The following is an 18,873-nucleotide window of genomic DNA, read 5'->3' on the forward strand; positions in this document are numbered from 1 at the left end:
CACCCCAGCAACTTCCCAGGGAAGTATGATGCATTTTGACCGCCTCTGAAATCGACAGTACTTGAAACAGTAAATTTTAGAGCAATTGAAATTGAATACTTCTTGATTCATTCCACTTCTCGCACTGAAAATCTAAGTGGAATGAAGCCCCTCTTTTTCATTCTATGCCGGAATTTCATTTGATTACAAAATACAGCGTAATTAAGCTAAATTGTTAGACTGAATTGATAATATTCCGTCCAAAAACATTAATGCTTAATAATTTTCATTACTCCCTTGACACTGTGACTTGCATGGCTAAAAATGATATGCCGTATAGGTAGTGGAAAGTGACGCGAAATAATGATGCGAGGGGAAAGTTTGAAGAGGGTAAAGGTTATGACTCTTGCGCATTGAATATCATACTCGAGGCTTGGCTGCTATGCAATGTAACATGTGCTGTGTCTGCTGAGCTCCTCAATAAATCGTTTTCACAGCTGCAATCTGAGAATATGCAGATAAAGGTCATTGCAGACATTCTCTTGAAATTGACTTGTAACTGAGGCACTGATTTTTTTTTATATAGGTCTTTATGATATTTGTAAACCAAGTGCATACTGAAATATACAGGTGAATTTGTGTTCTTTTCATCCGAATTAACAAAAGACTTTCCTGCAGGGACTTATCTATTGCAATTACAACTCTCTGCTTGGATGTTTTCAAGAGCCTTCTAAAAGATTATTCCAAGGTTTGTATATAAAAGTCTGTGGTTCCAGAGGTCATTGCAAGCTATAGTGCTAACTGTGAACTGGCTTATTGATATGACGCAACCAACTGCAGTTTTGCTTCTTATATCCAATTGGAAAAAAAAAAGATCGATTATTTACTATATTACAGGATTTTTTCGTACCCTTCTCGAGTGCTAGGCACTTTGATTACTATTATTATTAAATGCATATTGTTTTTAATTTTGATAAATCAGTAAAAGGAAAGAGAGACAATGAGAGGGAGGGAGAGAGAGTGGGGGCGTGAGGTATATTAGGAGAGCGAGGGAGAAAATCACAATTTTCCTCATAGATATGAAAAATATACGTCAGACCCCTTCGCTATTTGCTATAATACATTGGTGATTTGGATCTGACAGCCGTCACAACAACTTAAAGTACTTACAACCCATCGCTGTGAAAGACTTGGCGAAACACGCGAATTTTAGAACACCACAGATGGCATGCATGCTCTCGTTACTCTTATGTCATAATCATAACTCTCACCATTTGTTTCAGGGCTGTAGGTGGCAACGGCCTGAGGACGTGCTCTATTTACCATACAATATTATAACTTACGGCGGCATTCAGTATGAGGGCAGAATTCACTGGATTCATGTCCTTCCGCGGTTATCGATGTTGTGTCTTTGAGTAGACATTTGTATTACTGTATTCAAATAAACAATCATTTCCTTTGACCTTGGAGCGAGTTGAATTCAAAACTGTCATGTTGGGCAAGACCAGCTCAAGATTTTCGGTCTTCAAGATCGACCTTTGTTATGTTAATGAAAGCATAACATAAGAATGCTAATGTAAGAATGCTCTAAACGTCTTATGGGGTCATCCCACTAGATCGCCACCCACGAGTCATACAGCCCACGTGTTCGACATTTAAAACAGGTCCATGAGTCATACAGCTCACGAGTCATTCAGCCCATGAGTTCGACACTAAAGCTTGGCAAATAAAGTCCATGAGAATGACACTAGGTAAAAACAGCCCACGAGTTCGACAGATACAACACGGGTTAATGCGTCGGTCTTGTGGGCCTTGTTAGCTTAGTGTTGAACTACTGGGCTGTATGACTTGTGAGCTGTATGACTCGTGGGCTGTATATATGACTCTTGGGTGTCGGTCTCGTGACGTGCACCCCATCCTAAGACCCCGAATGAGAGGCATATACCCCGACGCTGTGTGTACCATGCAAGCGTCCGTGCAATCCTGAACATGCAACATTAGAATTATTACAGTATGAACCCGAATATGATATGCACAGAGGTCAAGTCTCAAAGACAAAACAATGCCAAATATTTCAGTGGTAAAGTGTGAATGAAAATGGTAACCATTATCGAAGTAACATTATACAGCAGATTGTGCAGATATCAAGTTGATGCACATGGGCAGTGGAACGTTCTCTGAAGTGTGTTTGCGTGTGTGTATGGGGGGGGGGGGGTACTCATGGTGGGGCCAAGGGGCAATTCCATTCACTCCATCCTCTTTTCTCTGTGACACGTGAAAGGGGAATTTGAGAGTTGTTTCGTATCACAATATGAATAAGCTACTTGCACTTGACGAACTGTCAATGCCGAGTCAATTTTAAGTTTATATCTGTATAATTCCGAAGGGGATTTCAGAATAGCTTAGAACCTTTAAACAAGAATAAATGATGAATTCGGATCTTCAGCCAACACATCTCATGTCACCTAAAAAATAGAGGCAGGAGGATATACTGTAAATGCTTTACTTTTTTCCAGTAGATGTTTTCAGCACTAAACAATGGCAGTTTCAAATCTAGTAGCATCTCCCTCCAAGTTAAAACAACAATTAAAAGGAGAAAACCAACAACGCTAAAGCCGCAAAACCAAAAGATACAAAATGCAAACAAACAAACAACACCCTAAACAAGTAAAAAACTAACACACAACAACGCTGTTTTCGGCTACACAGTGGGCCACCTAGCCAGTATTACCGAACGCGGGATCTTCTTTCTTTTCTTTTCTTTTTCTTTCTTTAACAACAAAGCTGTTTTCGGCAATCCGAATGATGTACACTGGACCACCTGAGCCAGTAATGTGGGATCCTCCCTCTTTCTTTCTTTCTTTCTTTCTCCCTTTCTTTTTTTTTTTTTTTCTTTTCTTTTTTCTTTCTTTCTTTCTTTCTTTCTTTCTTTTTCTTTCTTTCTTTCTTTCTTTCTTTCTTTCTTTCTTCTTTCTTTCTTTCTTTCTTTCTTTCTTTCTTTCTTTCTTTCTTTCTTTCTTTCTTTCTTTCTTTCTTTCTTTCTTTCTTTCTTTCTTTCTTTCTTTCTTTCTTTCTTTCTTTCTTTCTTTCTTTCTTTCTTTCTTTCTTTCTTTCTTTCTTCTTTCTTTCTTTCTTTCTTTCTTTCTTTCTTTCTTTCTTTCTTTCTTTCTTCTTTCTTTCTTTCTTTCTTTCTTCTTCACGCGATGTCCTGTTGCCTGGAAGAAACCCACGCTAGTGAATGGAGAGGCACGAACTCGTCGGAAGCCTTTTCCCGGAATTTCTAGGGTAGCACCCAGCCCACGTGGTGAAACCACTCTGCGGTTTGCAGTGGCATTCTGAATTCTGTGGGCGGTGTTAGGAATTTCCTCTCAAACCACGTTTTCACTGCTGCGTGTCTTATCGAAGCCCATACAAGTACACGAAGTGCAGAGCTTCGGAAGAATAAGAAGTGAATCTGGCTGGTTAAGGTTTTGAAATATGCCAATAATTCGTCGAAATCGAGCGAACGAGCCGCAACAGCAGGAGAGAGCAGCGTTACACCGGTGCGGGAGGATTCAGGCGCCTAGATTCTGCGAATTATCCGGGGATGTCGACGGCACCATGGTCTGCACGTGTAGTTACTGCTGGTTTGCCAAGTAGCAATGGAGCTTCAGCCGCCGCCACTGGACCCGCAACTGGGGGCTCGGGTTTACGCGGCGGTGCAGCAGGTGCAGTCGACTCTATGGGGCAGAGTGGGTACGAGGCAAGATTCAAAACGCCCCTGGACCAGAAGTACTTATGTCCAGTCTGCCTTGCTGCTCTCCGCGACCCTATGCAGACAAAGTGTGGCCACCGATTCTGTAGAGCTTGTCTGACCAGAGCCAGTGGGTGAGATGATATATTTTGAGTTTGCAAATATAGAAGAGTAAATCACAAAACCATTTCTGTTTTTTAGTCACGTGACATGCACTTCGTTGGTATTTTACTCGGTGACACTACTGACAGATGCCAGATTGTATAATGCTGATCGATAAATTGAAATAGTTGCAAGTCTTCGTCATATGCCATTTCCATATAATGTAGGAAGTTGTCTTCTTTTCCCTTCACCAATGCTAAAAATTTCTTTTTTTTTCTATGTAACAGAAAAATGCACAGCACTGACATATTATTGGCTATTATTTTCTGTGTGTGGTTTGTATTTCACAAAATCGAATTACAAAGAACAGTTAAATAGTGCTTACAATTGTATTGCACATATCTGTGAATACTTCCTCAATAAATTGCAATATCTACGGATGATCTGTGAATACTTCCTCAGTAAATTGCAATATCTATGGATGATCTCTGAATACTTCCTCAATAAAATGTATTACTGATATTTCGCCTCCCCATGTAATGTATGAACAATGTTATACAGGGGCAAATCCAGAAATTCCGTAAAGGGGAGGCGCCTTTTCAATATCAAAAGGGGGCGCAGGCACCCCACCCATTTTTCTCTTTTTATTTCTTTTGTTTCCAAAAATAAAGAGGGGGCACGTGCGCCTGTTGTACCCCCCTCTTGATCCGGCACTGTTTAATATATCATGAAGTGTATTGTTTGTTTCTATGACATCAATTGCTTTCAATTTACACCAGATCTGGTACCACCGCCAAGTGCCCCCTGGACAAGCTTTGGTTTGATGTCAGGTCTGAGGTCAGTGTTACTATCACTTTACATCTTTTAACCTGTTGCGATGAGGACAAGTCCCGAGTATACTCGGGCAGACCATGTCTATGGGAAATGCGTGTTGTAGTAGCAAATCAAATTGTCCTCAATGGGTTAACAAACATGGCCGGTGGAACCGTGTGGACTGTTGGGGCTCAGGCCCCCACACACTTTTTGTGCATCATACAAAGGAATACATAAGCTGTCTTCACTTTGGGCTCCCACTCTTTATTTTAACCCGGAAGTATGTAAGTGGCACTAGATAGCAAACATATCTTTTTTTTTAGTCAGCTGAAAAAAAAAAAACAAAACTGGAAATGGAAGGGGAGAGATGAGCTGAGGACCGTTTTGTTTTGTTTTGTTTTGTTTTGTTTTGTTTTTTTGCTTGTCAGCTGAAGAAACCCGGAAATGGAGAGATGAGCTGGGGACCTTTTATTGCTTGTTAGCTCATGAAACCCGGAAGTGGGCCACACACTTTTGAAAATGCTCCGCCGGCCCTGTTAATAGTTTGACAGTGATGGTGTATCTCCATCAAGATCCAACTAGATAATGAAGCTGGGCAATGTAAATATTACTGGTATGATAATTTTGAAATTGCAAAATGTCTGGAAACAAAGCAAAACAACAAAACAACACAGTTAAAGCTACAAACACTTTGCATTTGAAAACTGTAATAAACTAGTAAGCGATGCCTGTGAACTTTGTCTCAGTTTTTATCAGTAATACTCTCGTATCATTTGAATGCATAACTCTGGTTACTGTGTAAGGAATAGGTTTGGTTGAAAAAAAAAGTCAAGTTAACATTTCATGATGTGGCATCTTTGCTGTTGTTTTCTTTATCTATATTATTCCTAGCATCCCAGTTTGGCATGCAATTACATCAGCCTTGAACTTATACCCTTCTACCTCCAAATGTCTGCCTTATGGGCAGATGTTTTGCTTTAGGACAATTCTAACCAAATAAATGATTATAAAGATCTATAACAATCAGCAAAATTTGACCTTGCACCACCCAGACATGCAGAGATCACTTAATGTTTTGTTACCACATAGACAAAGATCATCTAATGGTTTGTAAAAAGCATCACCTTTTGAGATGTAACTCTGTTTCTTCCCTGGTAGGTCTTTGAAGATGTAGCAATGAAAAGAGAGGTGCTATCTCTTACAGTGCTCTGTTCCAATGTGGACCATGGATGCGAGTGGGAAGGAGAGCTCCGAGTGATGGAGGTTTGTATACCCACTTCAAGATTTGGTATCCTACACTTGAAAACCAAACTCTTCGGTGATTTCATACCTTGATTTGTACAACAAAACATCTTTTTGAGATATTGAATTATGCTTACAAACAACTTCTTGATTCATAGAATAGAGGGAACTGTAATCCACCAAGATCTGTATTTTACATGATAAAGATAAACTGAAAAGCAGCAGAACAGTTAGTTCTTTTTTCTTTTCTTTTTCTGCTCTTTAATAGGTCAGGCATGTTTACAAATATACTTGTCACTTCACCAAAATATGAAGAGTTGCCATTTTTGTAAATATTTTGTGTAATCACTTTACAGTGGTTAAAACCATAGCTGAAATACATATTGTATGTAGATATTGCATGGAATAATAGCATTAATTCAAGGAGCATCATTTTGCACACATTCACCTGATTCAGCTTCATTTATTTACAGTACAACCATGGAGATACTTATCTAGATGAATGCTGTCCTGAATAAGACCTCATTTGTCATTTTTTGTATGTCTTATTAAGGGATCAAAACACAATACAATCTTCACAGGCAGATATAAATAGGTATGGTCAGTGGGGAAAAAAAGAAAGAAAGAAAAAACATCATTTGTTGTTGTGACGAGTTAAGTCAGGATGTGTATGTTGGTTGTGCCAAGGCAATGATAATAGATATGTATTATATATACCACCTTAAGGGAATTCTCTGTCACAATGCAGAATCCTCTCAGCCCAATGGCCTAATTAGCCTAATCAGCTAGTTTTTTATATATGCACAAAAAATAAAAAATGTAAATTTCATGATGCCTATTATGATATGGACAAAGCGCATGTGTGTATTTTTTTTTAAACATAGCCCATACGGTGTGTATTTTTTTTTAACATAGCCCCTCATTTCAAGAGGTGTAGGCCTATTTCTAGCTTCTAGTGATTATTCAGCTAACTATGTACTTGTAGTTATCAGATGTAAGATAAACTTTTGATCAGACTTTTGAAGCATTGTGTAATTACCATCATTCATCATTCAATATGACACCACCTCAGAGAGATCATTTTCATGGGAATTTTCTGTTATTCTGATATTTTGTCTGTTTTGTATTACTTCTTTCTTTGATAGAGCCACCTCAGTGAGTGCCCTCATGCAATGATACTGTGCACAAATGGATGCCTGGCTCATCACAAGAGGATGGATACCGAGGAGCACCACAGGGACTGCCCCTCCCGTTTGGTGGAGTGTTCCTACTGCCAGCAGCAGGTTACCTTCAAGTGCCTCAATGTGAGTGGTTTTGTTTTTGTTTGTTGGTTGTTGGGTTTTTTTTTAGTGAGTGGTTTTGTTTTTGTTTTTGTTTTTTATTTCAAGATTACTTTTGTTTAAAATTGATGTTGTCCGGCAGAACTCAGTCCACCATGTTGATTCTCAGGATTTGAGCATTCCATGTGATTTCAAGCAACGCTGCACACTGGCACTGGTCTGATGGTCCCTGACCAGAAAAAATCACTGTCAAACCAGTACTACTTTTTCAGGAATTGACCAGTAAAAAGTAGAAAGACTGGGTACCTACAAGTCCAACCTGTCTGTCGCACCACTCGGAAAAAAAAAAAATAGTTAGTATGCAGCCCTGTTTTAAGTATGCGCTTCAGTGAAGCCAAATATCAAGTTACTTCTCAATAGACAGGAGTTGAAATTCAAATTGGTATGTTGACCATTCAATTTCCTCTTTGAGATCATTTGTAATTTGAAACAACAATAATGACTTACATAGGTTTTTGTGTGTTGACCTTTTGAATTGTATCAGTTTTGGTAAATCCTCCTGATAGTGGACAAATCCCAATGACTCTATACAAATGAAGGATTTGATAGTGGTGGAATTTCCACAAAATGTTGAAATATCTCCTCTTCCGACTTCAGCAACACCAGGTTCTGCTCTGTCCACGGTACATCTTGGACTGTCCTCTCTGCGGAAAGACAGGCTTTGTGCGTGAGGAGGTGAATACTTCCATCCTATTCTAAAATTTGTATTATCATTGACATTAAAATGATAAATTGATATTATTTTTAGGGTAAGTCTGTCAATATATATGATGTATGCATTGTTCTAAACGTCTGAATTGTCTTTGCTAATGCATTGTGCTTCCATGGAGAGAGGATGTTTGCAGAAAATATGCACTCAAAAGAAATCCTATCAACCATATGTGTATATTTAAAAAGAATAAATAAATCAAATAAAACATATAGCATTTTAAACATTTAGATGTCAGTAAAATCACAAGCCAAAATCATTATAATGACTCTGTCACTTGATTCTCATGTGAACAAAAGACTTAAACTAGATTGTGTTCAATTTCGCCAATAAAGCAAAAAAGAGTTATAAAATAAGAAAACTGTAACAATGGCAAATGACATAAACTCCTGTATAAATATATTGCTCATGTAAAATTAATGCAATGAATGCAAATGCTGTCTGTAAAGTATTTAGTTTTATATTGTTCTAAATGATGCAAGAGAAGAAAGTGTTTATAGCAAAGAGATAGGCACTCAAAATACATGACCATAGTCTTTATTCAATTCATCAAACAAAATGAATGTAATGGTCTGTTTAAGATAAAAGCTTTCAGAAATTGTCAAAATTTGATGTAGATTTGTGCTCAGTTCACACAGTAAAGCCTCTTTTGGAACTGAAATAAACTGAAGACAATTATCAGAAAAAGAAACACCTCTTGCTGTCTCCCCCCCCCCCCCCCCCCCCACATTTCTTATGTGAAGAGATATTTTTCTTGTTGGCTGATACAGAACACAGATTTGGGTATTGGCTGCTCTGGCAGTGCAAATAGCATTCTTGATCTTCTTTGACATTTGACCATGAACCATATCCTCTCTTCTACATCATATTTGGCAGCTGCCCAAGCACACAGACCACAAGGATGGGGACTGTCCCAAGGCTGTGGTGCCCTGCCTGTTTGCAGAAATGGGATGCCAGATCCAGGTAAACTTTTGCACTATACAGGGGTGGATCCAGGAATTCCATAAATAGGGGGTGCATTTATAAAATTAAAGGGGGGGGGGGCAAACACACCTCTCCCCCTTTTTTTTTACTTTTCATTTCTCTTATTTTAACAAAAATATAAGGGGGCACGCCCGTTGCACTCTCCCCTGGATCCACCACTGCAATAGGTTTTACTTGTCTGTCTGTCAGTTAGTCCGTCTGTCTCTGTCTGTTGGTCTGTCTTCATGTCTTTTGATTTTAAATTTGAATTGGATTTATGATATGTTTTACATGGCTCTTTAAGAAGCATTGGATGCTTGTAAGCCAACTACCATGGGGCTGATGATTTTCACTCCCCTTGGAAGGACTAGGCAAGGAGGAGAAAATGTCCTGCCTATTTAGACACAACCACTGCAGCGAAGGGACTTGAACCAGGAGCCTCATGATTGAGAGTCCATAGCCATATCCACTGAGCCACAAGAGTTCTTTGCTAGTTTCTTCACCTGCCCTTAGTAGTCTTCAAACATAACTGTATTCTTGGATGAGCCCATTGTTGTTTTTTCCTTGTGCAAATCCGTACATGCTTCCTATGTAATATAGATCAAGTTTTATCGCATGTGATGCTTTCTATAAATTGCAACAAAGAAAACATGTATGCATACGGTCAGGTGTCAAAACAGCCTGATTCTTGGCACCAGTTTTGCAGTCTGGCCAATGTATGTCAGAGGTGCTTTGAACAGTTTCAGTTTTATCACATTTCCTTTAGATAATTCCTTTCATGTTTCCCCCTTTTTTTGATATTCTTCCTGGTTTTTCTTGTTATAGATTCTCTCCATGAGCTTGTGCCCTCTCACATGATTATCTTCTCATTCTCTTCTCCTCTACTGTCCCCTCCTCCTCTTTGAAGGGGAATTCCATCCAGATATTTATTTATTTATTCATTCATTCATTCATTCATTCATTCATTCATTCATTCATTCATTCATTCATTCCCATTTCAAAACATAGGATTCACAAAAATCAAAATACAATTGTCTTGGTACAATTTATACATTTTGAATGGAGGAATCATAAAAAGCACACAAGAGGCTCGTTGAAAATGATCGTGTACAAATGACAGTAATTTTGAAAAAAGTATTATGTTGCTTTGCATGAAAACAAAAGAGAAAAATTGGGGAAGTCCATCGGTGAAAATTTTGGGAAAAAATAAGACATGCAAACAAGATATGAATGGTAAGAGTAGAGAGGAGCACAAATTGGCAACTTTGTGTGATATTTGTGTTGAGCAGCTCTCCATTTGTTTTGTACACACAATTGCTTTTATTGTTCTTTTTTTTCTCAAATATTTGGGCATGGACAGAAGTTGTACACTGAGGAGAACATGCAAAAAACAAAACAAAAAAGAAGCAAAAAAAAAAAATAAATAAATAAACCCAGACTTCTTATGATTTACCAAGCACAGGTCTGAAGAAATTTTCTCTTGTGGGGAAAGAATGAAGATTGCTTAGTTTTTTTGTACAAATCGAATGGAGAACAGCTCAGTCAGCACCTGCCGTATGCCACATAGAGTTACCAATATGTCTTACTCTATAAACTTATCGGTTCATAACTCTTTTGTGTGTCTGATTTGTTTCCCAAATCTTCACTAATTTACTTATCTGATTTTTTCTGTTTTCATACAAAGCAATATGATATGAAGATGGACTTTCCCTTTATTATCCTTCTCACTTTCCATTCCATTTAATCATATTCATTAGTCCCCACATTTCTATCACCTTCATGACCATATTCCATCATGTTCCTTAACTTCTATTTCATTATTTCCCTTTGTTTCCTTTTCATCAATCTTCCCTGTTTTTTATAGCCACTTCATATCTTAACCTTTATTTGATTTAATGTTCCTATTTGTGTCATTCTCTTGTGATTCTTTATCCTTTTTTATGTAGTAATTAAGTATTACTTCAGTTCTTGAATTTTCAAAATCCTTTGAATTGCTGAATTCATGATTAATTCTTAAATTAAATTAAGTTATATTATATTATATTATATTGTATTATATTATATCATATTATATTATATTATATTATATCATATCACATATCTTATATTATATTATGTTAATTTATATTATGTTATATTATATTGTATTATACTGTACTATGTTATATTATATGATTATGATTGACAACACATTTTGGAAGATCAGATTTCTTTCTGTGTATCTCTATCCCTCTGTCTTTTAATAAATTAATTTTTTATTTTGTGCAGATCTAATGTAGCTATTTTCATCTAATATTTCTCCAGTATAAGAGGATAAAACTCGGAGGTGCCGATGCTTTGATGAAAAGATGATAATCCCTGCAGCAAATTCCTCTGGGACTTCATGGTTTAACTTGCACATTCCCTGTTGTGTTCCAGGTAGGGCGCTCCGATCTCCAGCATCACTGCCAGGAGTCCCTGGGATGCCATCTGGAGCTGCTCTTGACTAACCATGTGACACAGGTTGAACGGATGCGGGAGCAGAACTCCGTGATGCAGGAGCTCAGAGAGACCTGCTCCAGACTGATGTGCCAGAAGACAGAGACAGACAGGTATCATCAATATCAGGGGGGGCATTTCATGAAGCATTTTGTCGGACAAAATTGTCGGACAAATCTGCTCTCAGCCAATCAGATGGAAGGATTTCAATAGCTTGTAACAGTTTGTCAGAAAAAATATCCGACCAAACTGCTTCATAAAATGCTGCCCTGGGGGGCATTTCATGAAGGAATTTGTCGGATAGAATGTCCGACAAGTCAATTATATCCGACAAGTTCAGAGAAATCAGCCAATCAGACGAAAGAATTTCTCAAAACTTGTCGGACTATAATTGACTTGTCGGATATTTTATCTGACAAGTTCCTTCATGAAATGCCCCCCAGATCTTGAAATTCACTGCTGCTCTCTTTTACATAGCACACCTTTCAATAAATTTCCAGTAGGATGTTTGTTTTCAAAACAACAATAAAAGCAACTAGAGATTGTAATTTGTCATCACTGACAAATTAAGGTGATCCGATCTTCTTTTTAATCAATGATTCGAGCCCTGATACTGCAAAGTCTCAGCTACAACATATTAAAATCTGAGAGAAATTCACCGAAGCATAAGTAAGATAGTGCTCGATAAAGAGAGTCATGTCAATTTTCACATCTAAAAAATTCCCTCCCATAGAGATAACACGTCATAGCAAAGATAGAAAAAGAAGTACATATGACCTTTGACCCCACTTTGCACAGACAAGATGGCATCTGAGCAAAAAGTGGTTATTTTATGAAATGATCCCTGTAACATGGTCTTTACGTGTGCAAAATATGGGAAAGATAGGACATGTATTCACCAAGATACAGGATGAAACATCTATGACCTTTGACCCTAATTTACATACCCAAGATGGCGTCTGATCAAGTAGTTGTAATTTTATGAAATAATTTTCGTGACATGAACTAAACATGTGCAAAATATGAAGGTGATAGGGGCTGTTTTTCTTGAGTTATTGCAAAGAAAGTTGCAAAAAGAAAGAAATATTTCAATACATCGAAGATAAACTTTAATTTCAACCAAGTTTTTTCACGTGATCCCGACAACGTATGAAAAAACGAAGGGCACACTTACGATAGCCCTACATCTCAGCTACAACATATTAAAATCTTAGAGAAATTCACCGAAGCATAAGTGAGCTAGTGCTCGATAAAGATAGTCATGTCAATTTTCATTTCCATAAAAATTGCACTCCCATAGAGATTACACGTAAACTGGTCAAATTTGACAAGGTTACCTTCAATCCATTTTTTCGAGGTGATGTCGTCATCAAATCAAAATAATTTAATTACATTTATGAAAGAGCATTTCATAAGCTACAACATATTGAAATTTGGGTGAAAATTGGCAAAGGATTAGTGAGATACGCTCGAGTAAACTTGAAATTTGATGACGTCATTTTGAACATTTACTTTTTTTACTTTATTAAGAAATTTGATATCTTTTAATCATTTTATCAGCATAGCCAGCCCATAAAATGACATGTACAACTCATCACCTTTCAGAATATGTAAAGAAAATGGGGGGTCACCGTCCATCCTGACGAGTAAAATCCGATTTAAAATTGGCGGTTTTTTGGCATAGTTGCACTGTGTATCCCCATTGACGCACGCGCGGAATTTTGAATTTGACGGGCCCGTATGACGTCATATTGAGTCGGATCGACTTGAAACTTGGTAGAAGTATTCCTTGAAATTTCGGACATCCGATCCGTGTGAAAAAATTGAAAATTTCTATTTCATATTAGCTGTGCGTGCGTATATGTGCGCGCGCGTACGCGTCCGTCCATTTTTTACAATTTTTCAAAAAATGCTCCAAATGGTCTGAAACGTGTGCAAAAAAAATTTGAGGTGGATTTGAGCATACAAATATTTCAACGCGTACGCGCGCGTTTTGAGATAAAAATGAATTTTGAGAATATGAGTAGAATGCGCTTGACTTGAAATATATGTGACGTAAATTTCATTGAAATATTCCATTCCATTAATGAGATATGCATGAAAATGTGTTTTCATATAATGACGTCATCGTGACGTCACGGTCGACTGATCACTATGATTTTACTTGCGCTGTCGTCTTTGCGACATGATACATTTATGGTATAAGTCTGACATTGAGAGGCAATGCACTTTCTGAGCTAACCTCTGCACAACTTTTGAGGAGAAATAAAGAAGAAGAAGAAAAACAAAGAATCCGTACAGATACAGAAGGTGATCCGAGAGGATACTCGGATCACCTAAAAATCTGCTGTAAAATATGACATATATTCATTATGATTTGTGTTTGATATCAGATCTAACTATTGGTAATTGTTCTCCCTTTGCAGTTCACAAACTGACATTTTCAAGGGAGGCTTCTGAGCTCAAACTTTGCTCCAAGATCTGTGAATACAGACTAAAGATTTACCACTCAAAATGGTGTATGTTTTATGAATATGCATAAAGATTGATTTTTTTCTTGTCAAATTTGAAGGAAAGCATGTCCATCCATCCTATGAGGAATGTTTTGTAGAAGATTTTTTTTCTTTACTCTTTCTCTCCCTCTCTCTCTCTCAAATATGTATGTATTTTGTTGTTGTTGTTGTTGTATTTGATACCAACATGCACGGAAAGGTTGATCTCATCTTTAAGATGATATACCTGAAGTTTTCGTAATGCAGTGCGTGATTGGACATAGAGGGCTCACTCCATATTAAGGAAATTTAACTATGTCATACATGTGCATTTCATATGGGGCATATGATTGTCAAACATCTGCACATGAAATGGAAAGAAGAAACATAACTTGAAAGTGAACCAATTCTTTTAAGCTTCGACTCATCAGGTAGACCAGATATGTAGCTTGTTTGAATTTCTTCATATATAATTATTCTCGTTAAATGCAACCGAAGTGTGCGGCCTATACCGTAAGCTGACTGTAGAGAAACTGTTACTTAAAGAATAATTTTTATGATTGTTAAATTAAAGGGAAAAACTATGTCAATGAATTGATTTGCATACATGAAAATGTAAGTATGGATGTATGGACATAGGATAAAGAATCCTAATGTTCGCTGACTGTTTTTGAATGGTTGTAATCTTGCAGCAAGATAGCCACCTTGACTGAGGAAGTGGATCTCCTGAGGGAGGAGCTAGCCTTGTCACGGAGCATCAACTACACTGGCCAGCTCCTTTGGAAAGTCCAGATCTCCTCTCGGGACTTCACCACACCCCTCTTGAGCCCTCCTTTCTTCACCGCCCCCTGCGGTTACAAGCTACGCCTCTGCCTGGAGCTACGTGGCCACGTCACCCGCTCGGATTCCTACACCTCGCTCTTCGTCATGCTGTGCAAAGGGGAACACGATAACAGCCTCTTCTTTCCTTTCAGCGCGGTCTGTGCGCTGACTCTCTTTGACCAGAGCGAGGGCAGCAATCACCTGACAACCAACATCACGTGCCAGAAGATGCCACGCCCCCAAGAGGAGCAGAGCCAGATGCAGAGTCGGGGACGGCTTAAATTCATGAAGACCGACACACTAGTAAATGGCCGCTTCTGCAAGGGAGGGACCCTTTACTTTCAGGCCAGGGTGACCACTCAACCAATGCTGCCCAGTATAGGTAGGCAGGACTGACCTCACAGTGTCCACTGTCCAGCACAGCTAGGCCAAACTGACCATTCAGTTTGCATCGCCAACCTAGATATTCAAATCCAAAGCAGGGTGAAGAGTCAAATAACTCTATGATCTTTGTCCTTTGGGCCGAATCTATTGCCATGCAACATCCTGTTCATAATCAGCAAGTGAAAACCACAAGTATGCTATATTTCCTGGCCATCATAATCCAGTTCACTCCAGCCATAATACTGCACTTCTTATTTGCCAAATTTAACGCAAGATAACAAAATCACGGTCCTTTACATCCACAGTGGCCATTGAAACATAACTGCCTATTTGAGCTAATATAGAATGTCAGTTCAAATGACGATAGCTGTTATTTTTGCATGTACCATAAAGTGATAATGATAAAATGCTGATCAGTATTTTTAGGCCATAGTGAACTACAAGCTGAAAGAGCCCACCACTTGCCTTCCAGATGAACAATTCATTGGACACCTGTCATACTTTCAGAAGAGAATGACTACAAAAAAATGTGTCCTGCCATACTGACCACTTGATTGGTAATTTTCACATTTTGGCTTGATACATCAGCACAGAACTTTGACTGCGCAAGAAAAGCTGTCCCTCAAAAAGCTTTATCTCTGATGAATGGGCAATAAAGGGTGAACATATTTGATGATTAAGCTTGCAAGGTTGAAGTTGCTCAGGTTCCAGAATGTGAAATCTTTGTGTTTCCACCATGAAATGGTGCCAGAGATGTCATGTCTTTTCCTGTTTGCCCATCTGTATTTACTATTTCTGTTATCCATAACATTACAGAGTGACTTGAGATATCAGTACAACATAACAAATTAAATGGTGCATGGTCCAGTGTCGCCAAACCAAAGTTGATGCCCAAAAATAGAGTTTGAAAGAAATATACATGTTAAGAAGACTTGGTCCAGTAATTATCTATCAAAATCTATTTTCATTTGTGAAATCATAGATGGAAGTTGAAGATGAGATTCTGAAAGTTTACTCTTTTTTTCAGTGACATGGCAAATAGATAATGAAATTAGAGCAGATATTGTAAAATTGTTAAGAGCGACAAGGCAGTTGGCTAGTTTGATTTTGCAATTAATCTTTTGATTGTTAATGTCAGATGTAGAATTTTAGAGGTATTTGACTGAACATTTCCAAAGTTAATACATTGACACTGTAACAAAGTGCAATATGTGTGTAGAGCAGAATATTGTGATGGCTTGTTTAGTGTATTCTCCATAAAAACGTATCTGTCATATGATTGTCTGTGAGTCATGATGTGTAGTCTTGCAATATTTTATGTGCGCTTATTTATTTTTGTGTATTCATGTTCCATGCAACTGAGTTTAGCATGAGGAAAATAATGTGTGATTGAAAAAGAAGTTATTTTATTTCACTTAAGCAGTTCTTGAGTGGTTTAATTTGTGATGTGTGATTTTAGGTTGTTTGAGCTTTGGGGAAAAATATATGGTTGATCACCAAAATCTTTCATATCATTGTAAATGAATGCTACCTCCATATTGTCCTGCCAAGAGGAGTAATAATACTATACAAGCAGCTCCAGGCTGACTCAATGTTTTCTCAAAAAGGGACTCTGAAAACAGGCTTTGCCATTTTGACAGCTGAAAGCAGTGTACCATATTCCTGTGTCATTTTGTTTGTTGACATGTATTTGTGCATATTAGTCTTGTTTATATGTAGTGCACGATATGTTTTATATATTGTATTGATCTTTGAAGACTTGAAAGTATTTTCTGTCCTACTGTTTTGTCTTTTATGACTGCAGCTAATCCTTGGATCTATTTTCCATTAAAAAAAAAAAAAATACTGAAAGCAATGGTATAAACCTATTGTACAGCAGTATGAACTGTCCTGGACTTGAAACATTTTGATATAATTGATCTCCATAATGCTAATTCTATTTTGTATTAGGCTAAGGATAGAATCATTGCATTTATCAATACAGAAGCTGTATGGGTGTTTTATAGTCTGCAAATGTAATGTCAATTTTTAGTGTGCTCTGTGCAATGCTTTTAAATTCTAAGTCATTAAAATTATATTCTGATGTGAAAAAAACCCCCAAAGTCTACAGGTTATCGTAACTGGTGCTTGAACAGAAGACATCAATTTCATGTTGGGTGTGAGTAATTTTCGTCGTAGATACATGTATGCTTGTGTGATTGCCTACAATGATTTACTGTGATATATGTAGTATTATGCCCAGCGTTAATGTTTTGTTTGTGAATTCAAAGTGTCACTCAAAAGAATGCATAATATAGACACATATGCATCACTATGCATGTGATCACGAAGGTCACGCCACTACATCTGTGAAGGAATGTCATAATTAATTGATGGGCTTAATATGAAAACAATAATGAAAATCATTTTGGAAAATATGCTTACCAATTTCATGAGAGAGTGTGTGTGTGTGTGTGTGGATGTTTATACCGGTATTCTTGAAGTATTGAGGTGTATTCAATGAATTTCACCAGTATTAATGGCTGTAAGATCGCCATTTAACATTCAATAACAGGGGCGGATCCAAGAATTCCGTAAAGGGGAGGTGCCTTTACAAAGTTAAAGGGGGCGCACATGCCCCCTCCCACATTTTGCTTGCTATTTCTTTTGTTTAAACCAAAAAAAAGATAAAGAGGGGGAGTGCGCCTGGTGCAGTGGCATATCGGGGGGGGGGGGGGGGGGGGGGGGGGGGGGGGGGGCATGTGCCCCGGGCGCAAAAAGAAAAAAAAAACTCGAATATACATAATCACAAATAAATGCATGACAAAGAAAAACAAACAAAACCTCTAAGTTTTTCAATTTACTTAATTAGCAATTCAATATACTACCTCCAAATCATGTATAAGTCATCACAGACATTTCCTCATTAAAAACAACAAGAACAACAACAAATCAGTAAACACAATGTTTATAGCTGTCACATATAATTATGAGAAATTTAAAGTGCAAGTTTCATGTTTGACAACTTAGGGTGCATAATTATTCCACTTTTTTTCTGCAGTTCTGCCAAATATAAGGTACATAATTTATGTAAAGTTGCCTTGAGGTCATCACAAAAGTGATTTAAATGTTATTTTTTCAAGTCCTCAGTTTGTTGGTATAAATCGTTATCTATAAGGCCGTCACTATATCTTGATTAGAATTGTAAGATTTAATAACCCCAAAAAAATGACAAGAATTCCATGTTTTGTAAGCTGAAGTACATTTAAATCACCCTCAAAAGACCCCTTTTAAGTGCTTAAAAAAGCATATCATGTGGACTTTTTAAAGTCCCTACCGGGATGGGGTTGTGGTTGAACACGTTTTCAGAAATGAGGGGCGCAATTTTCGCCCTTGCCCCGGGCGCCGTTTTCCCTAGATCCGCCACTGACCTGGTGTGCCCCCCTCTGGATCCACTGCTGAATAAAACAAAATTGTTGGAGGAGTCTGCACCTTTTAAGGTGTTTTTTTTAAAGAAACATGGAATCATCATCGTCATCATCATCACCATCATTATCATCGTCATCATAACCATTTTGCAAAATACACCTTTATATGGTTTCTGACATCTTATTTCATAAGCATTCTAGATAATAAAAATCATTATGCAGGGTTGTCAACAAAATACTGCACATGCAGGGGCCATGGATGCGAGCGGCTTGTAGGTCAATGGTACCCTTTCTCTTCCCTCCCCCCCCCCCCCCCGCTTCCTTCATTTTTTTTTCTTTTTTTTTACAGACCAAAAATAAGGGTTATTTCAGCCCTACAGCCTCCCCCACCCCCTTTCCGTGGTCCTGC

General features: G+C 37.9%; 1 protein-coding gene across 1 annotated transcript; it reads left to right on the plus strand.

Annotated features, from left to right (window-relative positions):
- The first annotated feature begins 3,565 nt into the window (after positions 1 to 3,565).
- Positions 3,566 to 15,069, plus strand: LOC139734759 (TNF receptor-associated factor 6-like). The gene is made up of 8 exons (XM_071645554.1): positions 3,566 to 3,846; positions 4,594 to 4,651; positions 5,786 to 5,890; positions 7,015 to 7,173; positions 7,807 to 7,884; positions 8,795 to 8,881; positions 11,300 to 11,472; positions 14,544 to 15,069. The coding sequence occupies exons 1-8, from the start codon at positions 3,566 to 3,568 to the stop codon at positions 15,067 to 15,069; spliced, it is 1,467 nt and encodes a 488-aa protein (XP_071501655.1).
- The last annotated feature ends 3,804 nt before the right edge of the window (positions 15,070 to 18,873 follow it).

Source organism: Diadema antillarum, unplaced genomic scaffold (assembly GCF_040938485.1).
Source record: "Diadema antillarum isolate AM-2024a unplaced genomic scaffold, OU_Dant_1.0 seq00000546_RagTag, whole genome shotgun sequence".
Taxonomy (NCBI): Eukaryota; Metazoa; Echinodermata; class Echinoidea; order Diadematoida; family Diadematidae; genus Diadema; species Diadema antillarum.